The 26,524-nt window shown below is 42.6% G+C and overlaps 2 protein-coding genes across 4 annotated transcripts in view; one reads left to right on the forward strand and one right to left on the reverse strand.

Moving 5' to 3' along the window:
* Window positions 1–4,514: 4,514 nt before the first annotated feature.
* Window positions 4,515–13,888, forward strand: cenatac (centrosomal AT-AC splicing factor). 2 transcript variants are annotated; one of them, XM_035779845.2, is made up of 11 exons: window positions 4,515–5,074; window positions 5,213–5,379; window positions 5,569–5,667; window positions 5,765–5,831; window positions 6,175–6,237; window positions 6,963–7,027; window positions 9,270–9,387; window positions 9,497–9,527; window positions 9,620–9,718; window positions 13,343–13,475; window positions 13,584–13,888. In XM_035779845.2, exons 1-11 carry the CDS (start codon window positions 4,958–4,960, stop codon window positions 13,684–13,686), a joined length of 1,062 nt encoding a protein of 353 aa, XP_035635738.1. In that variant the 5' UTR covers window positions 4,515–4,957; the 3' UTR covers window positions 13,687–13,888. The 2 variants fall into 2 exon arrangements, with proteins under 2 accessions (XP_035635738.1, XP_035635739.1); XM_035779846.2 differs by having other exon boundaries at window positions 9,273–9,387.
* A 138-nt stretch (window positions 13,889–14,026) lies between these two features.
* Window positions 14,027–26,524, reverse strand: part of LOC118390656 (glutamate receptor ionotropic, kainate 4-like) — a 79,555-nt gene continuing 67,057 nt past the window's right edge. For both annotated transcript variants that reach the window (XM_052529688.1, XM_052529689.1), the window contains 8 exons: window positions 22,845–22,958; window positions 20,160–20,269; window positions 17,782–17,955; window positions 17,320–17,485; window positions 16,913–17,138; window positions 16,219–16,347; window positions 15,666–15,784; window positions 14,027–15,207 (listed from right to left, as the gene is read on the reverse strand). In XM_052529688.1, coding sequence (XP_052385648.1) covers window positions 14,854–15,207; window positions 15,666–15,784; window positions 16,219–16,347; window positions 16,913–17,138; window positions 17,320–17,485; window positions 17,782–17,955; window positions 20,160–20,269; window positions 22,845–22,958 — 1,392 coding nt within the window. In that variant the 3' untranslated portion in view covers window positions 14,027–14,853. The remainder of the gene's footprint in view (window positions 15,208–15,665; window positions 15,785–16,218; window positions 16,348–16,912; window positions 17,139–17,319; window positions 17,486–17,781; window positions 17,956–20,159; window positions 20,270–22,844; window positions 22,959–26,524) is intronic.

Here is a 26,524-nt window from a genome sequence, read left to right on the forward strand (position 1 = left end):
ATTATGGTGGAAAATAAGTATTTGGTCACCTACAAACAAGCAAGATTTCTGGATCTCACAGACCTGGAACTTCTTCTTTAAGAGGCTCCTCTGTCCTCCACTCGTTACCTGTATTAATGGCACCTGTTTGAACTTGTTATCAGTATAAAAGACACATGTCCACAACCTCATACAGTCACACTCCAAACTCCACTATGGCCAAGACCAAAGAGCTGTCAAAGGACACCAGAAACAAAATTGTAGACCTGCACCAGGCTGGGAAGACTGAATCTGCAATAGGTAAGCAGCTTGGTTTGAATAAATCAACTGTGGGAGCAATTATTAGGAAATGGAAGACATACAAGACCACTGATAACCTCCCCAAGATCTCACCCCTTGGGGTCAAAATGATCACAAGAACGGTGAGCAAAAAATCCCAGAACCACCTGCAGAGAGCTGGGACCAAAGTAACAAAGCCTACTATCAATAACACAAATCCTGCAGTGCCAGACGTGTCCCCCTGCTTAAGCCAGTACATGTCCAGGCCCATCTGAAGTTTGCTAGAGAGCATTTGGATGATCCAGGCCTCCTGGGTATACAGGGTCATCTCTGTATACCCATCGCAAGATCCACTGGTTGATGCTTATTTATAAAACCCTCTTAGGCCACACTCCCCCTATCTGAGATATCTACTGCAGCCCTCATCCTCCACATACAACACCAGTTCTGCCAGTCACAGTCTGTTAAAGGTCCCCAAAGCGCACACATCCCTGGGTCGTTCCTCTTTTCAGTTTTGCTGCAGCTAGCGACTGGAATGAACTGCAACAAACACTCAAACTGGACAGTTTTATCTCAATCTCTTCATTCAAAGACTCAATCATGGACACTCTTCCTGACAGTTGTGGCTGCTTTGTGTGATGTATTGTTGTCTCTACCTTCTTGACCTTTGTGCTGTTGACTGTGCCCAATAATGTTTGTACCATGTTTTGTGCTGCTACCATGTTGTTGTCATGTTGTGTTGCTACCATGCTGTGTTGTCATGTGTTGCTGCCTTGCTATGTTGTTGTCTTAGGTATCCCTTTATTTAGTGTTGTGTTGTCTCTCTTGTTCTGATGTGTGTTTTGTCCTATATTTATATTGTATATTTGTTTTTTAATCCCAGGTCCCAATCCCCGCAGGCGGCCTTTTGCCTTTTGGTAGTCCGTCATTGTAAATAATAATTTGTTCTTAACTGACTTGCCTAGTTAAATAAAGGTTAAATTAAAAATAAAAAAAATAGCAAGGGAAGGCATTTACTTCAAGTACAGAGGAAAGTCATGGAGAGGAGGACGGCAGGAAGGGACAGAAGAGATGAGGCTATTTTTACAGGATTAAGGGTGGGACACAGCCAGTAGTCCTTAAATGTGATAGGAAAGCATCCAAAAGGAAAGTGTTATTATTGCCAGGAAACAGAGACCATGGAGCATGTATTGCTACTGTGTGGGCAGTATCAAAGGGAAAGAGAGAAAAAAAAGAAAAAAAGATAAAGATATCGTCTCAAATATTTTGTTCTATTTTTTAAGCGCAATGGGGCTGGCAGGTAGGATTTAGTTTCTCCCTGTCTCTGGCCCTCACCCAGTACAGTAGGTGGCGGTAATGCACCATAACGTTGGATTCCAACCGTCGATAAACCCCACCGAAGAAGAAAAACACACACACACACACACACACACACACACACACACACACACACACACACACACACACACACACACACACACACACACACACACACACACACACACACACACACACACAGACAGACAGACAGACAGACAGACAGACAGACAGACAGACAGACAGACAGACAGACAGACAGACAGACAGACAGACAGACAGACAGACAGACAGAACACACACACTCTCTAACCAATAGTGCAGAGGATTTTAAAAAAAAGTATGTGTATGTGTAGGTAAGTAAAGAAATAAAACAACAGTAAAAAGACATTTGAAAATAAGAGTAGCAAGGCTATATACAGACACCGGTTAGTCAGGCTTATTGAGGTAGTATGTACATGTGGGTATGGTTAAAGTGACTATGCATATATGATGAACAGAGAGTAGCGTAAAAAGAGACATTTTCATTCATCTTTATGTGCACTAACCCATAATTAACTTGCGGTTCAACACCTGAGGAAGTAGAAACTCAAAACACTAACTAGATCGCCAACTCTAAATAATACACACTGCTGGTTTGGGTCGGGACAATACCAGTATTGCGATACTCGTTAGTATCATGGCAAGGAAACAAAACATGAAGCAGATTGAACTTCTTTAGGAAAACAGCCCTAATGTTGGAAACAAACATCATTGTTGTCATTCAGAGTCAAATCTATTGTCACAGGACCTACTGCTGGTAGAGTAGCTAAGTATTCATCCAACAGTAAATTGAAGTTCCAAAAAGTGAAGAAAAAAAAAAAGTTCCTAAAAAACTTTGTAGTTGTAAGGTATGAGACCTACTGTATTCCCATCGCAATGGCCGGTGCACATTTAGTGTGATCGCCACTCCATATCTCAAAGCCATAGCAAATATATTGGTTGTAAAACAGTTGCAATAATTTTCTTGTTGAACCTTTATTTTGATAGGGAAGACATATTAGGACCTAGGTCGCTTTTCAAAATGCACCCTGTATAACAAATCAAATCAAATCAAATGTATTTATATAGCCCTTCATACATCAGCTGATATCTCAAAGTGCTGTACAGACACTCAGCCTAAAACGCCAAACAGCAAGCAAAACCTAGGAAGAAACCTAAAGAGGAACCAGGCTATGAGGGGTGGCCAGTCCTCTTCTGGTTGTGCCGGGTGGAGATTATAACAGAACATGGCCAAGGTGTTCAAATGTTCATAAATGACCAGCATGGTCAAATAATAATAATCACGGTTGTTGTCGAGGGTGCAGCAAGTCAGCACCTCAGGAGTAAATGTCAGTTGGCTTTTCATAGCCAATCATTAAGAGTATCTCTACCACTCCTGCTGTCTCTAGAGAGTTGAAAACAGCAGGTCTGGGACAGGTAGCACGTCCGGTGAACAAGTCAGGATTCCATAGCCGCAGGCAGAACAGTTGAAACTGGAGCAGCAGCACGGCCAGGTGGATTGGGAACAGCAAGGAGTCCTCATGCCAGGTAGTCCCGAGGCATGGTCCTAGGGCTCAGGTCCTCTGAGAGAGAGAAAGAAAGAGAGAAAGAGAGAATTAGAGAGAGCATACTTAAATTCACACATTTAAACAGGAGAAGTACTCCAGATAGAACAAACTGACCCTAGCCCCCCGACACATAAACTACTGCAGCATAAATACTAGAGGCTGAGACAGGGGGGATCAGGAGACACTGTGACCCCATCCGATGATACCCCTGGACAGGGCCAAACAGGAAGGATATACCCCACCCACTTTGCCAAAGCACAGCCCCCATACCACTAGAGGGATATCTTCAACCACCAACTTACCATCCTGAGACAAGGCCGAGTATAGCCCACAAAGATCTCCGCCACAGCACAACCCAAGGGGGGGCGCCAACCCAGACAGGAAGATCACATCAAGTGGCTCAACCCACTCAAGTGACACACCCCTCCTAGGGACAGCATGGAAGAGCACCAGTAAGCCAGTTTACTCAGCCCCTGTAATAGGGTTAGAGGCAGAAAATCCCCGTGGAAAGAGGGGAACTGGACAGGCAGAGACAGAAAGGGCGTTATCTGCTATGAGGTCTGATAGGAATTCAGGGAACTCAATGAGGAACGCTGTATATGGCCCAGGAGGCCAGTAAACAGTAGCTATAAAAAATGATTGAGTAGGCTGCATAGATTTCATGACTAGAAGCTCAAAAGACGAAAACGTCATTTTTTCTTTGTAAATTGAAATTTGCTATCGTAAATGTTAGCAACACCTCCGCCTTTGCGGGATACACGGGGGATATGGTCACTAGTGTAACCAGGAGGTGAGGCCTCATTTAACACAGTAAATACATCAGGCCATGTTTCAGTCAGGCCAATCACATCAAGATTATGATCAGTGATTAGTTCATTGACTATAACTGCCTTTTTAGTAAGGGATCTAACATTAATAAGTAGCCCACATTTTAGAGTGGCCTTTTGTCTCCAGCACAAGGTGCACCTGTGTAATGATCATGCTGTTTAATCAGAAATATGAAGAAAAAAAATAGCATATAATGATGAATGTGTTTTGATGATTTTCTACTATAACATGGGCAAATTATTTTTACGTTGTGAGTGGTGAAACACGAGTCATTATCTGTTCTTTTGATGTTAACTGTTCTTTTGATGTTGAGTCTTTGTCCAATAAAATTATGTTTGGGTTTATACGTCATACTGTACAAGCTTTGGTGCTGAATACATTATGTTGTTACAGGTGTCAAGCTTATGGGCATATGGCAGCAGTATGTAGAAGGGAGGTTCCTAGGTGTGAAAAGTATGCAGGTAGGACAAGATATATTTAAAAAGTGGAGTAGGGTGGTGTGTTTAGTGTAGGATTGTAGGATTAGATGGTAGGGTGTTTGTTGTATTTTTTCTAGTGTAAACGGAGGTATACTCCAGTCTAGTAAGTGGCGGTAATGCAACATTTATTGGATGCCAACCGCCGTTAAACCTTATCGAAGAAGAACGAAGTTCAACGACAACTTGACACGGAAGTGATTCAACGGTCTAAATTAGCATTTGGTGTACACACTAGTTCTTACAAAAGCTATTGTAACTAGATATTTTAGTAAGAGCATGGTGTGCAATTGCACCTTATCGATCAATGTATGATAAATAGACGCAATATATTGCACGAGACAGGGCAGGGAGAGCTCGGTTAGCAAATAAGCTACAGTAACGTAATCTAGCTAGCCAGCCAGATAAACAACCCTGCATCTTCAGATCAATACATAGTTTAGGGATGGAGTTGGTCTAACGTCTAGAAAACAAAGGGACGTGTCGAAAATGGGTGCATTTTACTGTGCGATATGTAGGCAAACATCTTTCTCCGGAAAAGCACACATCTTCGGGAAAAGTCACCAGAGCAAACTCAAAGTGGTCCTTGTTAAATTCCTTGAGAAGGTAAAATTGGCAACTGCCTGCCTCATCAATACCAGCATAGCCAGTTAGCTACGCCTAGTTACTACAAATGTTTGTATCCTGCTCAATGAGATTCAAATCATATAAACTATTCCTGGAAGACATGCCTGTGTTTTACAGGTGAAAGAGGCGCGTCGAACGATAAAAAATCCCCAGGTGGAGAGGTTCGATTGCACTCAGCACAAACGCAAATGTTGGTGTTATTGCTGTGGCCTCGAGGTGGAGAGAGACGTCACTGATGGCGACATCACTGTGTTGTTCGGGGGCTTGTTGGAACACATGGCCAGGTAAGTAAGATACAGTACTAACTAATGTAATTAATGTTCATGTTAATATAAAGGTGGAACGCTTTCACGCAGTTTTTATTTGCTTTTCTCTATTAATTAATGGACTTTTCTGATGGCTGGCATTATTATTGACCAATGTGCTTGTAAAAATGTGGTTTGGCATATTTCTCGGGTCAATTGTCATTTCAGGCCTGACCACAGGAAGGGCACCCACACATTCTGGTGGGAGAACAAAGCTGATCCTAAACTGAGGGACAAGTTTATAATCACAGAAAATGAAATGGAGCGGTAAGAACTCCTCTACCGTTAGCTAAAAGTTGTTTTAGCCTACAAGTTCGCTTTGGAAAATGTGTAATATGCCTCAACCTTTTTGTTTTCATTTTAGATTTAAAACAGAGGTGGCAAAAGCTTTAGGCTCATTTGAGGATAAGGAGGATGGGCTTATCAAGCAGGTAGGACATGAAATAACTCAGAATTACTTTTAAAGAGTGATATAATTGCATTGTATGACTTTCTCGAGGAAAAAGTAAGGGCCACATTCACAAAGCGTCTCAAAGTAGGTATACTGACCTAGGATCAGGTCTCGCCTCTTATTCATTGACTTAAAAGGCAAAACTGATCCTGGAAAGGCACTCCGACTGAGACACTTTGTGAATACAGGCCCTGACGTTTCTAGAAGACATGTAATGCTCTTTTAGTGACACTGAGATGTATTATTAATACTGGTCCATACTGTGAATGGGAGAACTCTGTTCTAGCCATAGTGACATCTGACTGTGGGTGTTTGTCCCCTAGCAAGCCACTCATATCCGAGCTCAGGAACAGCATCGCCAGGAGGTCCTTCAGTCTCTCATAGAGGTTTGTTTACCCAGGATGCAACAACAGTATCCATATCGCTGTGACCTCCCTAGTTTGATCAAGTGTGATATTTGTAATGTGATGGTATCAAAATTGCACTGTATTCCCTACATGGTGCACTACTTTTGACTAGGACTCATTGTGCACTACTTTTGACCAGAGCGATATGTATAGGGTGCCATTTGGGACAATCTGATACACCTTTTATATTCAATAATGTTTTGTACATACACTGAACAAAAGTATAAATGTAACATGTAAAGTGTTGGTCCCATGTTTCACAAGTTGAAATCAAAGATCCCAGACATTTTCCATATGCACAAAAAGCTTATTTCTCTAAAATGTTGTGCACAAATTTGTTTAAAACCCTGTTAGTGAGCATTTCTCCTTTGTCAAGATAATCCATCCACATGACGGGTGTGGCATATCAAGAAGCTGATTAAAGCATGACCATTACACGGGTGACCAATAGATGCGTATCTGTATTCCCAGTCATGCAAAATTCATAGATTAGGGCCTAATGAATTTATTTCAATTTACTGATTTCCTTATAGGAACTAACTCAGTAAAATTGTTACATGTTGCATTTACATTTTTATTCAGTATAGATGCTCTGATGTAAGTTCACATTCTGTCACATTATTGGGAGCTATGAGGTAAAGTTACGCCATGTTGTTGGAGTCTGGTGTATGAACCACTGTTGGCTTTTCCTGAATCAACCTCAGCCTAAGGCAGAGCTGGAGCTATCGAACACAGAAGGCCCTTGCAACTCAGTGGACGAGGCTTCCAGGTAAGACGTTGTTGTCCTTCTATAAGATGGTGTTATTGTACTGTAGTTATAATGATATACTGGGGTTTGTTCAGTAGGACACCGTAGCAGAATGTTTTGAAGCAGTGAACAAAAAATTGTTTATTGGACAAGTCCAGGTAGTCCCTTCCTGTTTGTCGATTACCCAATCCCAAATTGACCCCTAAACCCCACCCTACTGTGGTTGCTCCACTTTTGTGATTATGCTGAGGTAATTTGTGGTTTAGTGTGGTACCCTGCGTCACCACTTCATTGCTCCAGTCCAGCGCAAGGGGGAGTTAAAGCACTGATTATGCTTTTGTGTCCTACTGTGTCTCTAACTGATCGGAGATATAAACCTAAATAGAAACTGATAATTGTACATGACTTCAGTATTACTGACTAAAACTGTTACACTAAGGTTTTTATTTTATTAGGATTATTTTGCTCTTACTGTAGCCCACTCCTGACCGGTCACGTTGTACAGTGCCTGAGTGGCTCAACGTTTAAGACACTGCATAACAGTGCAAGCTGCGTTGCTACAGATGCTGGTTCAATACCTGTGCCGGCTTGACTGGGAGACCCATGAGAACTAGGTTTTTGGTTTCTCTCCCTCTAAAAACAGAAATAATTCATTCTAAACAACAAACAGGCTTTATTTACAAATTAGTAACAATGTCTCACCCCATGTTCAAGAATGACCTTTTTCCTCACTCAATTTCTGTTATTTGAAAACAAAATCATCTCCAAAATAGTATTGTTTTTAAACAAAGTGATTTATTAATTTAGAAGTATAAAAAGCCCCTTGGACATTCTCACATATTAACCCTGTTATTAGCAGGACAATATATATTGGTCATGGCTCCAACTTTCCAATATTCTTTCTGTTGGTCTTTTAATAAAGAAATGTTTTGGTTATCCTGACCTGGACACCATGTACAGTATTATAATATCCCATTATGGGCTATTAGCAGGACAATATACCTTTACCAACACCTCTCTGTATTTGTACTTTGTGGATGGGGCCTCCCCAGTGGCGCAGCTGTCTAAGTCACCCCAATGCAACATGCGTTGCCACAGATGCGGGTTTGATACCCGTGCCGGCTGCCACCGGGAGACCCATGAGGCGGCTTTTGGTTTTAATTTAGAATCCTCAAATCCTCTATTATTGGCGGAGAGTACCGTAGGCGACATGAGTCTCACTAGTGTTGAGTAATGTTCTCTTTTATTTATTTAAAGAGCATATTGAAGTTAGAAGCAATAGGATTTGAAGCATTTTCCTATAACTGTTTCACGCTGCTCTAAGACAAGCATGGGGACTGGTCTTGATAAATCAATTAGATTTTTATTTTGACTGAATCTCTGTTTGGGTATTGGTTAGACTACAATTATGGTGGAGAAATGTTATGCTCTTAGTGTAACCTTTTTTAACAAGGCAAGTCTTAACAGCCTACTCCTTTGGAAACAGGGTTTTTCTTGGAATAGAAACACCATAATATTAAGCAATATTTCTTAATCATTCCCATCTACTATGTTCTTACAAAAGTTTTCAATTCTTTATTACAGCTGCTATTGAAGGCTATCAAATGCTTCTCAAAGATGCCCTCTGGTTGTCAAACTAGCACTAACTAGCATTTAATGGTACCAGTGTTTGGCACTTAAATAATGTGCCATAGAATTCTGCAGCACCATGCAACCTGTGCTGCACTACGCTGCAACTTTTAAATGACAAAGCACTGTATGCACTTGTGGAGACCTAAGAGGATATGTATAAGCAATATGGTTAAACGTCCACCTAGCCTATCAGTGAGCAAGTGGAGCTGTCAAATCCCCTGATCCTCAAGTGATAAGGGTCTAGTGGTCGATTTGGGATTCCACATGTTTAGTCCTTAGTTAACACGGCCCAGATGTTTTCCCAAATTGAACCTACGACCTCTAAATCCCATTGCTCGAAGGTCTTTCCAAATGGCTGAAATACCCCCCTATATGTTTAGCCTCACTTAGCTTAGTAAACTAATTTTAACATTATTTGCATGGATATTGTAACAGAGTAAAATGTAAATGAAGTTCATTAGGAAGAAGCTGTTGGTACACCATGGACCAGGGCAGATATATTATAGACATCAGGGTCTCCTTGCATTTGTAAAGCTTACAGAATGCACCTGTAAATGGGCTGTATGTAATATTATTCAAGTAATCTGTGTCTTTGTGTGAGTTCTGTATCACCTAATTTGAACTTTGGCAGTAGCTCTCACTTCAGGGCCCCTGGATCCGATGAGCAGGCCAGGTCTGGTCGGGTCGACCAAATGGTGGCCAGGCAGTGGGCAGGCCCTGGACAGGGCCTGACCTTCATTGGCTACCAGGTATGCTGACATGTTGCTCGTCAATCATGGCAACTATTTTCTCTTCATGAGTAAGTGACCTGTCAAATAATAAAATACTTTACTAATATTATTTCCTTTTGGATGGCAGGATTCTTCCAACAGTGGAAATGTTCACACAGGTAATTGAAAATGAAAACGATACTTCAGCGTCTATTAGTCACTGTATTGTTGTCTGTGTAAGTTGGTGAATAGGTTTTGATGACTGTTGTAGGAGCCATCCCTCCATGGTTACAGGAGGACCCCAATGAGGGCAGGTCTGGGACAATGGAGCAGGCGATCGGTCCATCACTCCAGGACTTCCTCAAACAGAGTAGGTCCTTTAGGGTTCAGACAAACACAGATGAAATCGTGTATGACATATCATTGTCCGTTTTAATCCAATTTATGCAACTCGTCCGAAAAATAGTTGACTTATGTGAAAAGATGGACCATTTTTCCCTTTGTGTCGTTCAATCATTTCCATTGTCATTACTGGATGGATGGATGACACCCATTGAAAAAGCACCGACTCAAACTACCATTTTACAAATCCACCCACGGATTACTTAACTCCTCAAGTAGACAGTTCATTTTGGGGACCACCTGGTGAAAGGGCTCTAAATTCAGTCCGTACTAGGTTTGGTTTTGACCACAGCCCATTTAGTCCTTGGTAGACCTGGGCTCGTATTCCCGATAGCGTTAGAACTTCAGGCTTGAATGTTTTTAAAAATGCATCTTTCCCACAACAGCCAAATATGTAACATGCGTTTCCCAAAACAGCATGCAGAGAGAAGTCATTAAGTGTGTCGTTGGAGCATAAGATCAAAAGAAAGGCAGTGCTGCTCTCAGACCAGCTTTGTCAATTAAAATCTTACCTTTAACATTACAATGATTTCAATATTTAATGCAGTCATCTCGATTTTCATTTGACATATCAAAATTGCAAAGACATTGGCCATGTATTTATAGTAAACTATGTTCTGAAGTTATCAGTGGTCAGAGAAACGGGTAAACCTTGTGGATCTTCCGATGGCATTGAGGAATACACCACATCAGTCACTGGCTTTATCAATAAGTGCATTGAGGATGTCGTCCCCACAGTGACTATGTACTTACCCCAACCATAAGCCATGGATTACAGGCAACATTCACACTGAGCTAAAGGGTAGAGCTGCCGCTTTCACGGAGCGGGACCGACGAACCATCACAGGAAAAGCGCCAATACAGGACTGTGGCAGGGCTTCCAAACTATTAGACTACAAAGGGAAGCACAGCCAAGAGCTGCCCAGTGACACAAGCCTACCAACACTGAAACATGCATGTTCCAGATGACTGATCACGCTCTCCACAGCGAGTAAGACATTACATTACATTACATTTAAGTCATTTAGCAGACGCTCTTATCCAGAGCGACTTACAAATTGGTGCATTCACCTTATGACATCCAGTGGAACAGCCACTTTACAATAGTGCATCTAAATCTTTTAAGGGGGGGGGGGGATTACTTTATCCTATCCTAGGTATTCCTTAAAGAGGTGGGGTTTCAGGTGTCTCCGGAAGGTGGTGATTGACTCCGCTGTCCTGGCGTCGTGAGGGAGTGTGTTCCACCATTGGGGAGCCAGAGCAGCGAACAGTTTTGACTGGGCTGAGCGGGAACTGTACTTCCTCAGTGGTAGGGAGGCGAGCAGGCCAGAGGTGGATGAACGCAGTGCCCTTGTTTGGGTGTAGGGACTGATCAGAGCCTGGAGGTACTGAGGTGCCGTTCCCCTCACAGCTCCGTAGGCAAGCACCATGGTCTTGTAGCGGATGCGAGCTTCAACTGGAAGCCAGTGGAGAGAGCGGAGGAGCGGGGTGACGTGAGAGAACTTGGGAAGGTTGAACACCAGACGGGCTGCGGCGTTCTGGATGAGTTGTAGGGGTTTAATGGCACAGGCAGGGAGCCCAGCCAACAGCGAGTTGCAGTAATCCAGACGGGAGATGACGGGAGATGACAAGTGCCTGGATTAGGACCTGCGCCGCTTCCTGTGTGAGGCAGGGTCGTACTCTGCGGATGTTGTAGAGCATGAACCTACAGGAACGGGCTACCGCCTTGATGTTAGACCTTTAAACAGGTCAACTTGTACTCTGAGCATGCGCTGTCCAACTGGCAAGTGTCTTCACTGACCTTTTTCAACATCTGTAATGCCAACATGTTTTAAGCAGACCACTATAGTCCCTGTACTCAAGAACACTAACCTGCCTAAATCACTACTGACCTGTAGCACTCATGTCTGTAGCCATGAAATGATTTGGAAGGCTGGTCATAGCTCACAAACGCCATTATCAACAGATCCACAGATGATGCAATCTCCATTTCACTCCACACTGCCCTTTCCCACCTGGACAAAAGGAACATTATGTTAGAATGCTATTCATTGACTACAACTCAGCGTTCAACACCATAGTGCCCTCAAACCTAATCACTAAGCTAAAGGACCCTGGGACTAAACACCTCCCTCTGCAACTAGATCCTGGACTTCCTGATGGGCAACCACTAGGTGGTAAGGGTAGGTAACATCTGCCACATGGGGGCCCCTCGGGTGCGTGCTGAGTCCCCTCCTGTACTCCCTGTTCACTCATGACTGCACGGCCAGGCACAACTCCAACACCATCGCTAACTTTGCTGATGACACAACAGTGGTAGGTCTAATCACCGACAACGAGACCACCTGTAGGGAGGTGGTCAGAGACCTGATCGTGTGGTGCCAGGACAATCTCTCCCTCAACATGATCAAGACAAAGAAGATGATTGTGGATTACAGGAAAAGGAGGACCGAGCACACCCCCTTTCTCATCGACGGGGCTGTAGCGGAGCAGGTTGAGAGCTTCAAGTTCCTTTGCGTACACATTAACAAACAAACATGGTCCAAGCACACCAAGACAGTCGTGAAGAGGGCGTGACAAAACCTATCCCCCCTCAGGAGACTGAAAAGATTTGTCATGGGTTCTCAGATCCTCAAAAGGTTCTACAGCTGCACCATCGAGAGCATCACTGCCTAGCAACTGCTCGGCCTCCAACCGCAAAGCACGAGAGGGTAGTGCGTACGGCCCAGTACATCACTGGGGCCAAGCTTCCTGCCATCCAGGACCTCTATACCAGGTGGTGTCAGAGGAAGGCCCTAAAAATTGTTAAACACTCCAGCCACAGACTGTTCTCTCTGCTACCACATGGCAAGCGGTACCGGAGCGCCAAGTCTTGGTCCAAGAGGCTTCTACCCCCAAGCTATAAGACTCTGGAACATCTAATCAAATGGCTACCCATTGCATTATTTTACTGCTGCGCTTTAATTATTTTTTTTTTTTTTTTTTTTTAGGTATTTTCTTACAATCCCTTAACCAACAATGTAAGCATTTCAAAGTTCTACACCTGGTTGTATTCGGCGCATGTGACAAGTGCAATTCGATTTTGTTTGTTTAGCGGAGATCTGTGTATAATGTGACGCGGGAGGGCAAAAAAAAGCATCTAACGACGCACTTAGCTGTTCTACGAGTGGTCTGAAGCAGGCATTTAGATTACGAGCTTTTTTTAAAGTGCAACGTTAATAAATTTGGTTTTAGGAAACCGCTCAGATGTAACGATGCTTTTAACGAACTTGGCCTTAAGATGCTTTTTGGAAACCAGGTTCAGGGCTGTAATTTATTAGTCCAAACAGTGGCAAAATGGTATGATTTACAACTTAAACAAGTCTATTGGACAAATTGAGTTAGGTCCCTCCCCGTTTAGTTTAGTCTCTCCCCGTTCTTCCGTTTTAAATGTTTTGCAACAGAATCAGCTAAATTAATACGCGACAATGCAATTGCAATGCAAAAATAACAATGAGCATTTCTTATTGGACAAGTCCAGGTTGTCCCTCTTTCGTTCAGTGCCAAATGAAGACAACCCCTGACACTCATGTTGCCATCTCTCCCCACACAGAGGAGCAGGAGAAGCTAAAGAAACTCCCCCCTAACCGGGTGGGGGCCAACTTTGACCATAGCTCCCAGACAGATGCCAACTGGCTGCCCTCTTTCGGCCGGGTGTGGAACAGCGGACGCCGCTGGCAATCCAGGTGATGTACTTGTCCTGCAAAAACTGACTATACAGAGTTTCAATTTACATGGTACATGGAAGTGAAATGATCATCTTGTGTGAAGTTAACTTTGTTTTGCTCTACTAGGCACCAGTTCAGAGAGGAAGAGGGACAGACCAACAGACAAAAGAGAAAGCGGGATCAGGGTGCTGAGGGAACAAAGAAACCAAACCGCCTGAACAGTGACTAGTATGCATTGTACATAGAAATGTTACAGAACAAAGCAGTTAAAAAAACATGACATTTTTTTGGAAACCATGAAAAGCCTTTATTTCAGGATATAATAAACTAGGATCAATGTAAATGTCAAGCTCACTATGCCCGTTTCAAATTTGATTCCCGGCCAATGTTTTTGGCACTTGTTTTAAAATAAAATAATGAACTGGACTACAGCCACGCCCCTGTGTCTCACATATGTGGGGAGCGGCATTAGCCGTTAGTCGGGGCTGGGTCTTTGAAATACTGTCCTAGTGTCCTCTGGGTTCAATGTAAAGCATGCTTCCAGACTGGAACCCTGGGGCCTTCGCATGGACCCTGGTCCACTTGTTGGTCTTTGCACTTTATTTCATTAGATGGCGTTGCGCCATCCTCAATCTTTGGGTTCAGGGGTTATTAACCTGTCTGAACATTGATGAAATAAAGTGCACTGACCCTGGGCCACTTGTCCAAGGCCCCAGGGTTCCAGTCTGGAAGCACGCTTTCCACTGAACCCAGGACACTTTCGGTATTGCATTTTAGCTGAAGTCCAGTCCAAAAAGATGGCCGCGTAAAGTGAAATGTGAAAATTACAAAACTTTAGTCATCATTGTACAAAAAACATCCATTAAATTATTCAAGTCATTTTTTTTTGTCACTCACACAGGCAAAGATACATTTTATATTCATCCACTGTCTATAATGTTTCTGGATGATGTGATGCCGTCAGTGCGCAGGTGTAATCGGCTCTCTATAAAACCCGATCTAGACAATCACGAAACGGCATGTGTGAACGTGAGTAGAATACATTGAAAACAATAGATGCTATCTCGTGTTCAAACATTCACCTCAGTTGTCAGTGCCACCGCCCCCCTAAATCAGGGATCATCAACTAGATTTTATGTTGAGCAATGGTCAGGGGGCCGGAACATAATTACACATTTGTAAACTGCAAAAAGCCCAAACAAATATTTCACTAAAATAATTTAAAACCTTGCTTTTAAATGTGTATATGATCACACACCTCTACACTTTGGAACAGGTTTCCAACATTAAAATCACTTGGAGGTGTGTTTTCAGTCTTATGTCCAACAATAAATAATATTTAGTTTTGCTCAAACTTGGGAGGGCCAAATAAAATCACCAGTTGGGGAACCCTGCACTAAACATTCTCCTCTCTGAGGTCTGGTGAGTGTTTTCTGGGTAGCAGTGTTTGCACCCGCAGTCCTTTATATCCCCTGCACTCTGGGCAGATGCGGATGTGAGTGCAGCCCCGTGGACCCAAAATGGCTTCCTGTGCCAGTCTATGAGCCTGTGACTCCATAGGACCGCTGCAACTGTTGTCCATGCCGTTACTGAGGGTGCAAGTGGCTGTCTTGGTCCTGCCATGCTCCTCTGGGAGTGAAGTGTGTGTTTGTAGTAATATCCCTGGGTCTCGTAAACCATGCAGTGCCATACTGTCTTCACACAGCAGGATCCCATGGAGAGCCCTCAGCATCTCTGTACACATGGACAACTAGAACAGAAAGGGCAGAACCATAAGTCCAACTTTTGCACAGTCACCTTTTGAAACAAGATGGATTGCTGGTTATCAGTGCTTTGTTTAAAGCTTTTTCTCCCTCCCCTTTACATTCTTCGTGAGGTCTAGGTTGAAATTTGTTTAACTTCAGATGTAAAGTTGCATTGTCAAGCAGGTGTGAAACCTTACATACTGAAGAACAAAAGCATGTATGCAAATTGTAAGGTATTTTTGTCTGTCTTTCATTATGTGACGGGCAGCTTTTACCATGAATGCGAACGCCAGGGAAAATGCCTTTAAAAGATGTGTTGTTGGCTGTATAGTGTGCTGCTCTATAACGCTCCTAGGGTTCAATCATGGCCTGAGTGAAGATTGACTTAAGTGGGAGTTAGGATTTGACCCTAAGAGGGCAGCTGGCTACTAAGCTGGGAGAGCAGCTACAGATGACACCTCACCTCTGACCTTGGAGAGTGTTGCTGCACCCAGACAAACTCCAGCCCCGCCATGAACACAGCCAGCAGTAGACCAGACAACAGGACAATAAAGACTCCACCTATATTCTCCATGCCCAGCCCTACCACAGAGAGAAGAGCTCTTAGTGGTTTAATGGTGATAAATTAGGCTGTGATTAAATCCAATCGCGGGTTAAAGGCATTGCGGCTTTTAAAGGCTATTTCAATTTGAGCCAGCATATGCAGTGTTTACCGTGAATGTAAGCTCCGCAAACACAGGAACATGGCCTTTAAAAGCTGCAATGCCTATGATCGGCGATCAGATTGAATCCCAGCCTTACTCTTGACATTGATGTGCATCACCATCGCTGTATATAGTTGTTGAATGCTTGGAGATTTTCCCCACAGTGTTGTGTACTATGTTAAATAAATATACTTGACTTTAAGTCAGCAGATTGTGGTTCCAATTCCAGCAGTTCTATAACTTCAGTTTAGAGACAAGATGCACTGATACTGTATATTTTCTTGTCTATGGACAGTAATTAAGATCGTGTACCCTGTGCTTGACGGTCATCCTCTTTGGAACACTTGTCTCCCTGCCACCACTTCCTCTTAAGGATCTCCAGCCTGTTGTCCTCTTGGAGTTTGAGTACGGCCAGGTCGATTTCGTCCCGGTACACTGAGCCTGATAACATAGAATACAGTTTATTATGAATAAACTGCAAATGACTTCAGATCACCTAATTATAGACATTCTGTCAGCAGGGTTGTGTTCAGTGGGCACAAAACGGGAGAAACATTTTGCAACAAAGGCGGTACTATGAACTTCTCCAATAAGAACACTGAAGGTAACTTTCAGATGTTTTCTTTCTCGAAGAGCTACATAACCCGTGTCTGATAATCCTATTATAGACTCAAGGCATTTAGAAACCGCACAGATTTATTAAATGGAATAACCCTCTATCCCCTTATACAGACTGTTAAAATAATCCATCTCTCCCTACAAAAGACAGCATATTAGTCTTGGGCAGAAAAGGGAATAATTTCTTTATGACAAGCGGTCACTGCTCTCGTTTGACCAACTACAGAAGTATGGAATCCCAGCCTCTCAGTTCTTTGTATTTGCAGATATAACACTTTATTCTCTTGGTGCAGCAAACACTGGACGATCCAGAAGGTTCAAAGATTGAAACTATTAAGGCAGTCTGAAAAAAAGCTACATTGTGCACTTCTGAAGATACAGGTCTTACCCAGTGGCATGCCGATGCCGTAGCCTTTGGTGTCCAGCACGCCTCCTATCTGGGTGAGGTTACAGTTGCGCTGGCGGTAGTACTCGTTCATGGTGCTCTCCAACAGGTAGGCGTAGTTGGACTTCAGCACCCGGTCGATGCCTTCCTCCGTGCTCTTCACAAACACACTGGTTTGCTTGGCATGCATGAAGTTCCACATGCGCTGGTAGGTCTGGTACTGAGAGTTCTGTGGGCAAGCAAGAGAGATAAAGACCAGGCTGTAAAAAAGAAAAATCACACTATAACCCAGAAGGAAAACTGGTTGAAACAATGTTACTGTGATAGAAGTTTTGTCCGCTGGGAAACTAAGTGTGAGATAGCAAGCATTATGACTCCTTTCTCACACACACACTCTCTTCTCTCTCTACCTGGAAGAAGGTCATGGTGGACCCTCCCTGCATGGTGCCGTACTCTATGGTGGTCTGGTCTGCCAGGTCATCCACAGACTCGATGGGCACCTCCATCCTGTGAACGGTGAGGAAGGCAGCCAGGTTGGCTGTGTAGGAGGACACTATGATCAGGGTGAAGAACCACCTGCAGCAGGAAGGAACAGCACAAGCTGCTTAGTACACAGGAAGGCTCCCCATTAAGCGCAAGCTCCATTTGCGTATTGAGGTGCAGGTCTTGTTTAGCGCGAGACAGTCAAATTTGTTCATACAGCGTGGTAAGCATGGAGTGCATCAATACCTGTGTGTGTGTGTGTGTGTGTATCAATGTGAATGGCCAATGGTTATTTTTATGTTGGCAAATGTACAACGTCTGTGTGCGTATTTGCGTGCCGTTGGGTCAATTCAGTCCCTATGTAGGGGTTTCTTGTGTAGTCTACTCACCAGACAGCACTGAGGCAGCGTGTGGACAGGGCATGGGGGGTGATGGCTGAGCCTTGCTGCATGAACCCCCCTACAGGGAACCACAGACTGTTTCCCAGAGTGTACTGATTCAGCACCAGTTTACAGCGCCCCCGCAAGCATGGCTCAGTACTACACCACTCATACGGCGTTAGCCTTGGGAATAAAAACAGTTAAAATCATAGTGAAAAATTATATCTATGATCATGTTGAATAAGCACACAACAGAAGAGAACCATTTGAAAACACATGAGATAAGATACAACTTGACCAATAAGTTTGCTAATTTTAATTTGCCGTTTTCAAATGATTTCCTCCCTTTTGTGCCTACCAGACAGGTCGCAAAATGTGGTGTGGAAAGTAGACAGCAGCTTCAGAATAGAGCACTTGCTGCACTTCCACATCACTGCCAGTACAGATGTGGTCAAATATTTTGGCACCCTTGCACTTTACAATGGAGTGGAATGGTACAGAATGTTCTGTCTTTTTATTTCCTTTTCAAAACTGGTTGAATAACAACTTTTACCCTGTAGGCAACTGTTATTTACCACAGTTGAGAAATTACAGAGTAAACGAGAATCATTGCCTCTAACCAAATGAATTTGAATTTTGAATAATTTAGTCCAGCCCATTTTTGACATGAAAAATCTAAATTTCAGTTTAGATACATTTGTGTGTGTCCTGTGTAGTTGTAAATCAAACGTGTCAACATCCAATGCTTTTTCAATTTCAACCTATTTTAGAATAAATAGTGAATCATGCAAGGGTGCCAGTACATACAGTTGAAGTCGGAAGTTTACATACACCTTAGCCAGTTTTTCACAATTCCTGACATTTATTCCTCGTAAAAATTCCCTGTCTTAGGTCAGTTAGTATCACCACTTTATTATAAGAATGTGAAATTTCAGAATAATAGTAGAGTGACTTATTTCAGCTTTTATTTCTTTCATCACATTCCCAGTGTGTCAGAAGTTTACATACACTCAATTAGTATTTTGGGTAGCCTTCCACAAGCTTCCCACAATAAGTTGGGTGAATTTTGTCCCATTCCTCCTGACAGAGCTAGTGTAACTGAGTCAGGTTTATCGGCCTCCTTGCTCACACACGCTTTTTCAGTTCTGTCCACACATTTTCTGTAGGATGGAGGTCAGGGCTTTGTGATGGCCTCTCCAATACCTTGACTTTGTTGTCCTTAAGCCATTTTGCCACAACTTTGGAAGACCCATTTGTGACCAAGCTTTAACTTCCTGACTGATGTCTTGAGAGGTTGCTTAAATATATCCACAATTTTCCTTCCTCATGAAGCCATCTATTTTGTGAAGTGCACCAGTCCCTCCTGCAGCAAAGCACCACCACAACATGATGCAGCCACCCCTGTGCTTCACGGTTGGGATTGTGTTCTTCGGCTTGCAAGCCCCCCCCTTTTAGCCTCCCCCTTTTTCCTCATAACGATGGCCAAACAGTTCTATTTTTGTTTCATCAGACCAGAGGACATTTCTCCAAAAAGTACAATCGTTGTCTCCATGTGCAGTTGCAAACCATAGTCTGGCTTTTTTATGGCGGTTTTGGAGCAGTGGCTTCTTCCTTGCCTAGTGGCCTTTCAGGTTATGTCGATATAGGACTCGTTTTACTGTGGATATAGATACTTTTGTACCTCCAGCATCTTCACAAGGACCTTTGCTGTTCTGGGATTGATTTGCCCTTTTCTAACCAAAGTACGTTCATATCTAGGAGACAGATCGCGTCTCCTTCCTGAGCGGTATTAAGGCTGCGTGGTCCCATGGTGTTTATACTTGCGTACTGTTGTTTGTACAGATGAACGTGGTACCTTCAGGCGTTTGGAAATTGCTTCTAAGGATGAACCAGACTTGTGGAGGTCTACAATTCTTTTCTGAGGTCTTGGCTGATTTCTTTTGATTTTCCCATGATGTCAAGCAAAGAGGCACTGAGTTTGAAGGTAGGCCTTGAAATACATCCACAGGTACACCTCCAATTGACTCAAATTATGTCAATTAGCCTATCAGAAGCTTTGAAAGCCATGACATAATTTTCTGGAATTTTCCAAGCTGTTTAAAGGCAGTCAACTTAGTGTATGTAAACTTCTGACTCACTGGAACTGTGATACAGTGAATTATAAGTGAATTAATCTGTCTGTAAACAATTGTTGGAAAAATTACTTGTGTCATGCACAAAGTAGATGTCCTTACCAACTTGCCAAAACTATAGTTTGTTAACAAGACATTTGTGGAGTGGTTGAAAAAATATTTTTAATGAATCCAACCTAAGTGTATGTAAACTTCCGACTTCAACTGTACAGTATTACCGCATCTGTAGGTGTCAGTGTTGAGCTGCACACTTACCTGGCCACCAGGAAGAGCACACAGCTGGCGATCAGGTAGGCCAGCAGCATGAAGAGCCATACGCCTGGAGAGAATGGGTCTAGGAAGGACCAGTAGCCTGGTCGACGTGTCTAAAGAAGCAGGAACATAAATCATTTAGCTTGGACAGTACCTACGTTCACTATGTTTTCACTTCGCCCATCTATTGTTTTGAAGCCAGACTGATAAGCGGAGTGAAACAAATAGTGAAAGTAATGTTCAGTCTGGATCCACCAGGCTATAAAGCAATTCCATGGAGATTCAACAGTTGCCAGGATAGTTCTATTCACTCATTGATATGGTTGATGAGAAACAATCAATTGGGGTACACTCAAAGTTTCAGCATAGTCATATATTACATTTATGAGTCAGTCTTATGATCTAGCGCCACTTACAACAGTTGGCACCAACCTGGAGAGCCCAATTGTCACCAACCCTGGTCCTGGAGAGCTTCAGGGTGTGCAGGGTTGTGTTCCACCCCAGAACTCTCACACTGGATTCACCCAATCAAGGTCTTGAGAATTAGTTGATGATTCGAAGCTGGTGTGTTAGCACTAGGCTAGAAGAAAAGGCTGCACTACCTGTAGGCTCTCCAGGATGCTCCGGGTAGAAGTTGCAATATGATCTAGGACAGGGATTCCAAACTTTTTCACTCGGGGCCCCTCTTACAGCAATGAGGAACATAGTCACGTCTATTTCCATGGGCACAAGTACGGTTCAAGAATTGTGTAAAATTTTACAGGTTTAAACCGTATTTCCTACAATTCTACACATTTTGTCATGTATAAGGTGAATTGATGTGATATTTAAGTGACAAAAAAATTGCGACAATATATATGGGATAAAAAATAAAAAAAATAGTAAAACTTTAGCTGACATGGGCTAGTTGATCTGGACATTTCTGAAAAGTTATAAATAGCTCTCTAAGGTATGCAATGACTAACATGACAAGAGGAACTGATGATGCACTGCCCAATTTTGAATTGTACCTTATGCATTCTATGACAAGAAGAGTAAAAAATATATATATACATACAGTGCATTCGGAAAGTATTAAGACCCCTTGACTTGTTCAACATTTTGTTATGCTACAGCCTTATTCTAGAATTGATTAAAATAGTTCCCCCCCTCATCAATCTACAAACAATACCCCATAATGACTAAGCAAAACAGGTTTGTCGATATTAAAAATAAAATAAAAAGTTAAATAATGAAATATTACATTTACATAAGTATTCAGACCTTTTACTCAGTACTTTGTTGAAGCACCTTTGCAGCAATTACAGCCTTGAGTCTTCTTGGGTATGATGCTACAAGCTTGGCGCACCTGTATTTGGGGAGTTTCTCCCATTATTCTGTGCAGATCCTCTCAAGCTCTGTAATGTTGGATGGGGAGTGATGCTGCTCAGCTATTTTCAGGTCTCTCCAGAGATGTTCGATTGGGTTCAAGTCCCGACACTGGCAGGGCCACTCGAAGTCAATCCTGCGTTGTCTTTGCTGTGTGCTTAGGGTCCTTGCCCTGTTGGAAGGTGAACCTTCGCCCCAGCCTGAGGTCCTAAGCACTCTGGAGCAGGTTTTCATCAAGGATCTCCCTGTACTTTTCTCTGTTCATCTTTCCCTCGATCCTGACTAGTCTCCTATTTCCTGCTGCTGAAAAACATCCCCACAGCATGATGCTGTCACCTCCATGTTTCACCGTAGGGATGGTGCCAGGTTTCCTCCAGACATTCAGGCCAAAGAGTTCAATGTTGGTTTCATCAGACCAGAGAATCTTGTTTCTCATGGTCTGAGAGTCCTTTAGTGCCTCCAAGCAGGCTGTCATGTGCCTTTTGCTAAAGAGTGGCTTCAGTCTGGTCACTCTACCATAAAGGCCTGATTGGTGGAGTGCTGCAGAGATGGTTGTCCTTCTGGAAGATTATCCCATCTCCAAAGGGGAACTGTGGCCGGGCGGCCAGCTCTAGGAAGAGTCTTGGTGGTTCCAGACTTCTTCCATTTAAGAATGATGGAGGCCACTGTGTTCTTGGGGACCTTCAATGCTGCAGACATTTGCCTTCCCCAGATCTGTGCCTCGACACAATACTGTCTCGGAGCTCAACAGACAATTCCTTCGACCTCATGCCTTGGGTTTTGGTCTGACATGCACTGTTAACTGTGGGACCTTATTTAGACAGATGTGTACCTTTCAAAATCATGTCCAATCAATTGAATTTATCACAGGTGGACTTTTAATCAAGTTGTAGGAACATCTTAAGGATGATCAATGGGGACTGCAGGTAGTCTAGTGGTTGAAGCGTTGGGCCAGTAACCGAAAGGTTGCTGGATAGAATCCCTGAGCTGACAATATAAAAATCTGTCATTCTGCACCTGAACAAGGCAGTTAATCCATTGTTCCCCAGTAGGCCGTCATAGAAAATAAGAATTTGTTCTTAATTGACTTTCCTTGTTAAATAAATAAAAATATATGGAATCAGGATGCACCTGAGCTCAATTTTGAGTCTCAAATATTTTTGCACACAGTTTGAGAACTGATCTAGGATCAGCTGCAAAAAACTGACCCAAGATCAGAGTCTAGGGGCAACTTCATTTTATATTTCCTCCTGGACTAAAGTTGGTTACCATTGTTTAACATGTTCTCTAAGCATGGTTTTGTGTGTGTGTGTGTCTCACCATGTGTGCTGTGTACATGATGCTGATGCCCAGGGTCATGAAGGGTTTGGAGAAGTCAATGACCTTCTCTCTCTCTGAGGTGATGGTGAGCCCCGCTACAGCCAGGTCAGCTTTCTGGAAGAGATAACATTTAGCCAACTGCAGTGTTAGCCTACTGCAGTTAGTGAAAGGTAAATACGACAAACTGGTCCTGTGTGGCTCAGTTAGTGGCACATGAAACGTCAGGATTGTGGGTTCGATTCCTGCTGGGGCCCACCCACACAGAAAAATGCACCACTAAGTCGCTTTGGATAAAAGTGTCTGCTAAATGTGTGTAGAAGGTTATTCAAAATCCAGGCCTCAAGAATCTAAGTAGAGCCGGTGATCTTTGCTCCCTGGTAAGTTAATTTATGTCATTAATTGGCCAGAGAATTCATTTATTTGGTGACCTAATTCTGAATTAGTCCCTAATTACAGGGGACAGATGAAAACCAGGGTCATGTTCATTTGGCATCAAATGGAAGAAAACAGACTGAAACAGGGAGAGACTACCTATAATTGCCCAAAAATAAACTTTCATTTTTATTTTCTGTTGCAAAACAGTTTCCATTGCATGCTCGAATAAAACACAATCCAGCAGTGTAGTGGACCTTGAGGCATGGTTTATATTTCAAAACATTTCAAAATGTTTCTACTGATACTTGGACTGACGTCAAAATCTTATAAAACAACCCATTCATCGATGAAGAGGGGTGAAACAAAGTTTCCTTGGCTCATTCTTAAAACCATTCAAATAAATAAAGCCAAAGCAATTATCAGGTTCATCATCATAACCACCATGACCATCTATTACATTCCTGTGGCAGCATTATACACGTGCCAAATAGAACACATACAGTATATACATAAGCTGTGTCCCAAATGGAACCTCATTCCCTATATACAGTTGAAGTCAGAAGTTTACATACACCTTAGCCAAATACATTTCAATTCAGTTTTTCACAATTCCTAACATTTAATCCTAGTAAAAAGTCCCTGTCTTAGGTCAGTTAGGATCACCACTTTATTTTAAGAATGTGAAATGTCAGAATAATAGTAGAGAGAATGATTTATTTCAGCTTTTATTTCTTTCATCACATTCCCAGTGGGTCAGAAGTTTACCTACACTCAATTAGTATTTGGTAGCATTGCCTTTAAATTGTTTAACTTGGATCAAAATGTTTTGGGTAGCCTTCCACAAGCTTCTCACAATAAGTTGGGTGAATTTTGGCACATTCCTCCTGACAGAGCTGGTGTAACTGAGTAAGGTTTGTAGGCCTCCTTGCTCACACGCTTTTTCAGTTCTGCCGAAAAAAATTCTGTATGATTGAGGTCAGGGCTTTGTGATGGCCACTCCAATACCGTGACTTCTTAAGCCATTTTTGCACAACTTTGGAAGTATGCTTAGGGTCATTGTCTATTTGGAAGACCCATTTACGATCAAGCTTTAACTTCCTGACTGATGTCTTGAGATGTTGTTTCAATATATCCACATAATTTTCCTTCCACATGATGCAACCTATCTTGTGAAGTGCACCAATCCCTCCTGCAGCAAAGCATCCCCACAACATGATGTGCCACGCCCATGCTTCACAGTTGGGATGGTGTTCTTCGGCTTGTAAGCCTCCCCCTTTTTCATCCAAACATAATGATGGTCATGACGGTCAAACAGTTCTATTTTTGTTTCATCAGACCAGAGGACATTTCTCCATAAAGTATGATCTTTGTTCCCAGGTGCAGTTGCAAACCGTAGTCTGGCTTTTTATGGCGGTTTTGGAGCAATGGCTTCTTCCTTGCTGAGCGGCCTTTCAGGTTATGTTAATATAGGACTCGTTTTTCTGTGGATATCGATACTTTTGTACCTGTTTCCACCAGCATCTTCACAGGGTCCTTTGCTGTTGTTCTGGGATTGATTTGCACTTTTCACACCAAAGTACATTCAGACAGAATGCGTCTCCTTCCTGAGGGGTATGATGGCTGCGTAGTCCCATGGTGTCTATACTTGCGTACTGTTGTTTGTACAGATGAACATGGTACCTTCAGGCATTTGGAAATTGCTCCCAAGGATGAACCAGACATGTGGAGGTCTACCATTTTTTTTCTGAGGTCTTGCCTGATTTCTTTTGATTTTTCCATGATGTCAAGCAAAGAGGAACTGAGTTTGAAGGTAGGCCTTGAAATACATCCACAGGTACACCTCCAATTGACTCAAATGATGTCAACTAGCCTAACAGAAGCTTATAAAGCCATGATGGAATTTTCCAAGCTGTTTAAAGGCACAACTTAGTGTATGTAAACTTCTGACCCACTGAAATTGTGATACAGTGAATTATAAGTGAAATAATCTGTCTGTAAACAATTGTTGAAAAAAATACTTTTGTCATGCACAAAGTAGATGTCCTATCCGACTTGCCAAAACTATAGTTAGTTAACAAGAAATTTGTAGAGTGGTTGAAAAACGAGTTTCAATGAATCCAACCTAAGTGTACGTAAACTTCTGACTTCAAATGTAGTGTAGTACTTTTTACCAGGGCCCCATAAGTGCCATTTGGGGCGTAGCCATACTGTTACCCTAGTGCAGTTTCCATGAGGCAGTAAAAATTCCCATGGCCTCCCATTGGACAGTGGGTAGCAAATGAAAGTGCAAAGCAGTGACCCCCATAGATCTTAGTATCAGACCTGGGTTCAAATACAATTTTAAAATGTTCATATACTTTGAGAGTTTGCTCTAGCCTGCCTAGTGATCATAGATGGGCAGGGTTTACAGTTTTGGGGCTATTCTATTGGTTCCATTGCACCAGGCAAACTCATTCAAGCAAAGATAAAGAGTTTGAAATGATTTAAAATAGTATTTGAACACAGGTCTGCTCATTAAAGGATGTGTCCATAAAGGCTTCAGTGATATTACAGAGACCTGGGCCAATAAGTGGAGAGATTGAGGCAGAGGACAAAGTCCTACTGACGTCCCCGTCCTTCTCTTCTTTATCCTCCGTCACATCCTTAAATCTGAATTTCCCTCAACTCTGAAATTTTTCTCCAAATTGGAATTTCTCTACAAAAATTGGAAGGAGTGGTGGACGGTATCAACTATATACTGCAATGTATACAGTGTCTTCATAAAGTATTCATACCCCTTGACTTATTACAGCCTTATTTCAAAATGGATTACATTGGGGTTTTTCTCACCCACCTACACACACAATACCCCATAATGACTTAGTGAAAACATGTTTAGACATTTTTGCAAAGTTGTGGAAAATTAAATACAGAAATATCTCATTTACATAAGTATTAACACCCGAGTCAATACTTTGTAGAAGCACCTTTGGCGGCAATTACAGCATTGAGCCATCTTGGTTGTCTGTATCAGCTTTGGGGACTTTCTTCTTTAAGTTAGATGGGGAGCGGTGGTGAACAGCAATCTTCAAGTCTTTCCACAGATTTTCAATGGGAATTCAAGTCTGGGCTTTCATATTCTTGTTCTGAAGCCATTGATGCATTGCTTTGGCTGTATGCTTGGGGTCATTGTCATGTTGGAACGTATATCTTTGCCCCCAGTCAAAGGTCGTTTGCACTCTGAAGCAGGTTCTCATTAAATATTTGCCTGTGTTTGGCTCCATTCATTGTTCCCTCTATCCTTACCAGTCTCCTAGTCCATGCCG

This window comes from Oncorhynchus keta, chromosome 11, assembly GCF_023373465.1.
Source record: "Oncorhynchus keta strain PuntledgeMale-10-30-2019 chromosome 11, Oket_V2, whole genome shotgun sequence".
NCBI lineage: Eukaryota > Metazoa > Chordata > Actinopteri > Salmoniformes > Salmonidae > Oncorhynchus > Oncorhynchus keta.

Bases quoted from the DNA above. Each gene is read 5' to 3' on its own strand.
- cenatac (XM_035779845.2), top strand. From the start codon at position 4,958: ATGGGTGCATTTTACTGTGCGATATGTAGGCAAACATCTTTCTCCGGA. The intron at 5,380-5,568 runs GTAAGTAAGATA...TTGTCATTTCAG, and splicing joins TTGTTGGAACACATGGCCAG to GCCTGACCACAGGAAGGGCA. The intron at 7,028-9,269 runs GTAAGACGTTGT...GAACTTTGGCAG, and splicing joins TCAGTGGACGAGGCTTCCAG to TAGCTCTCACTTCAGGGCCC.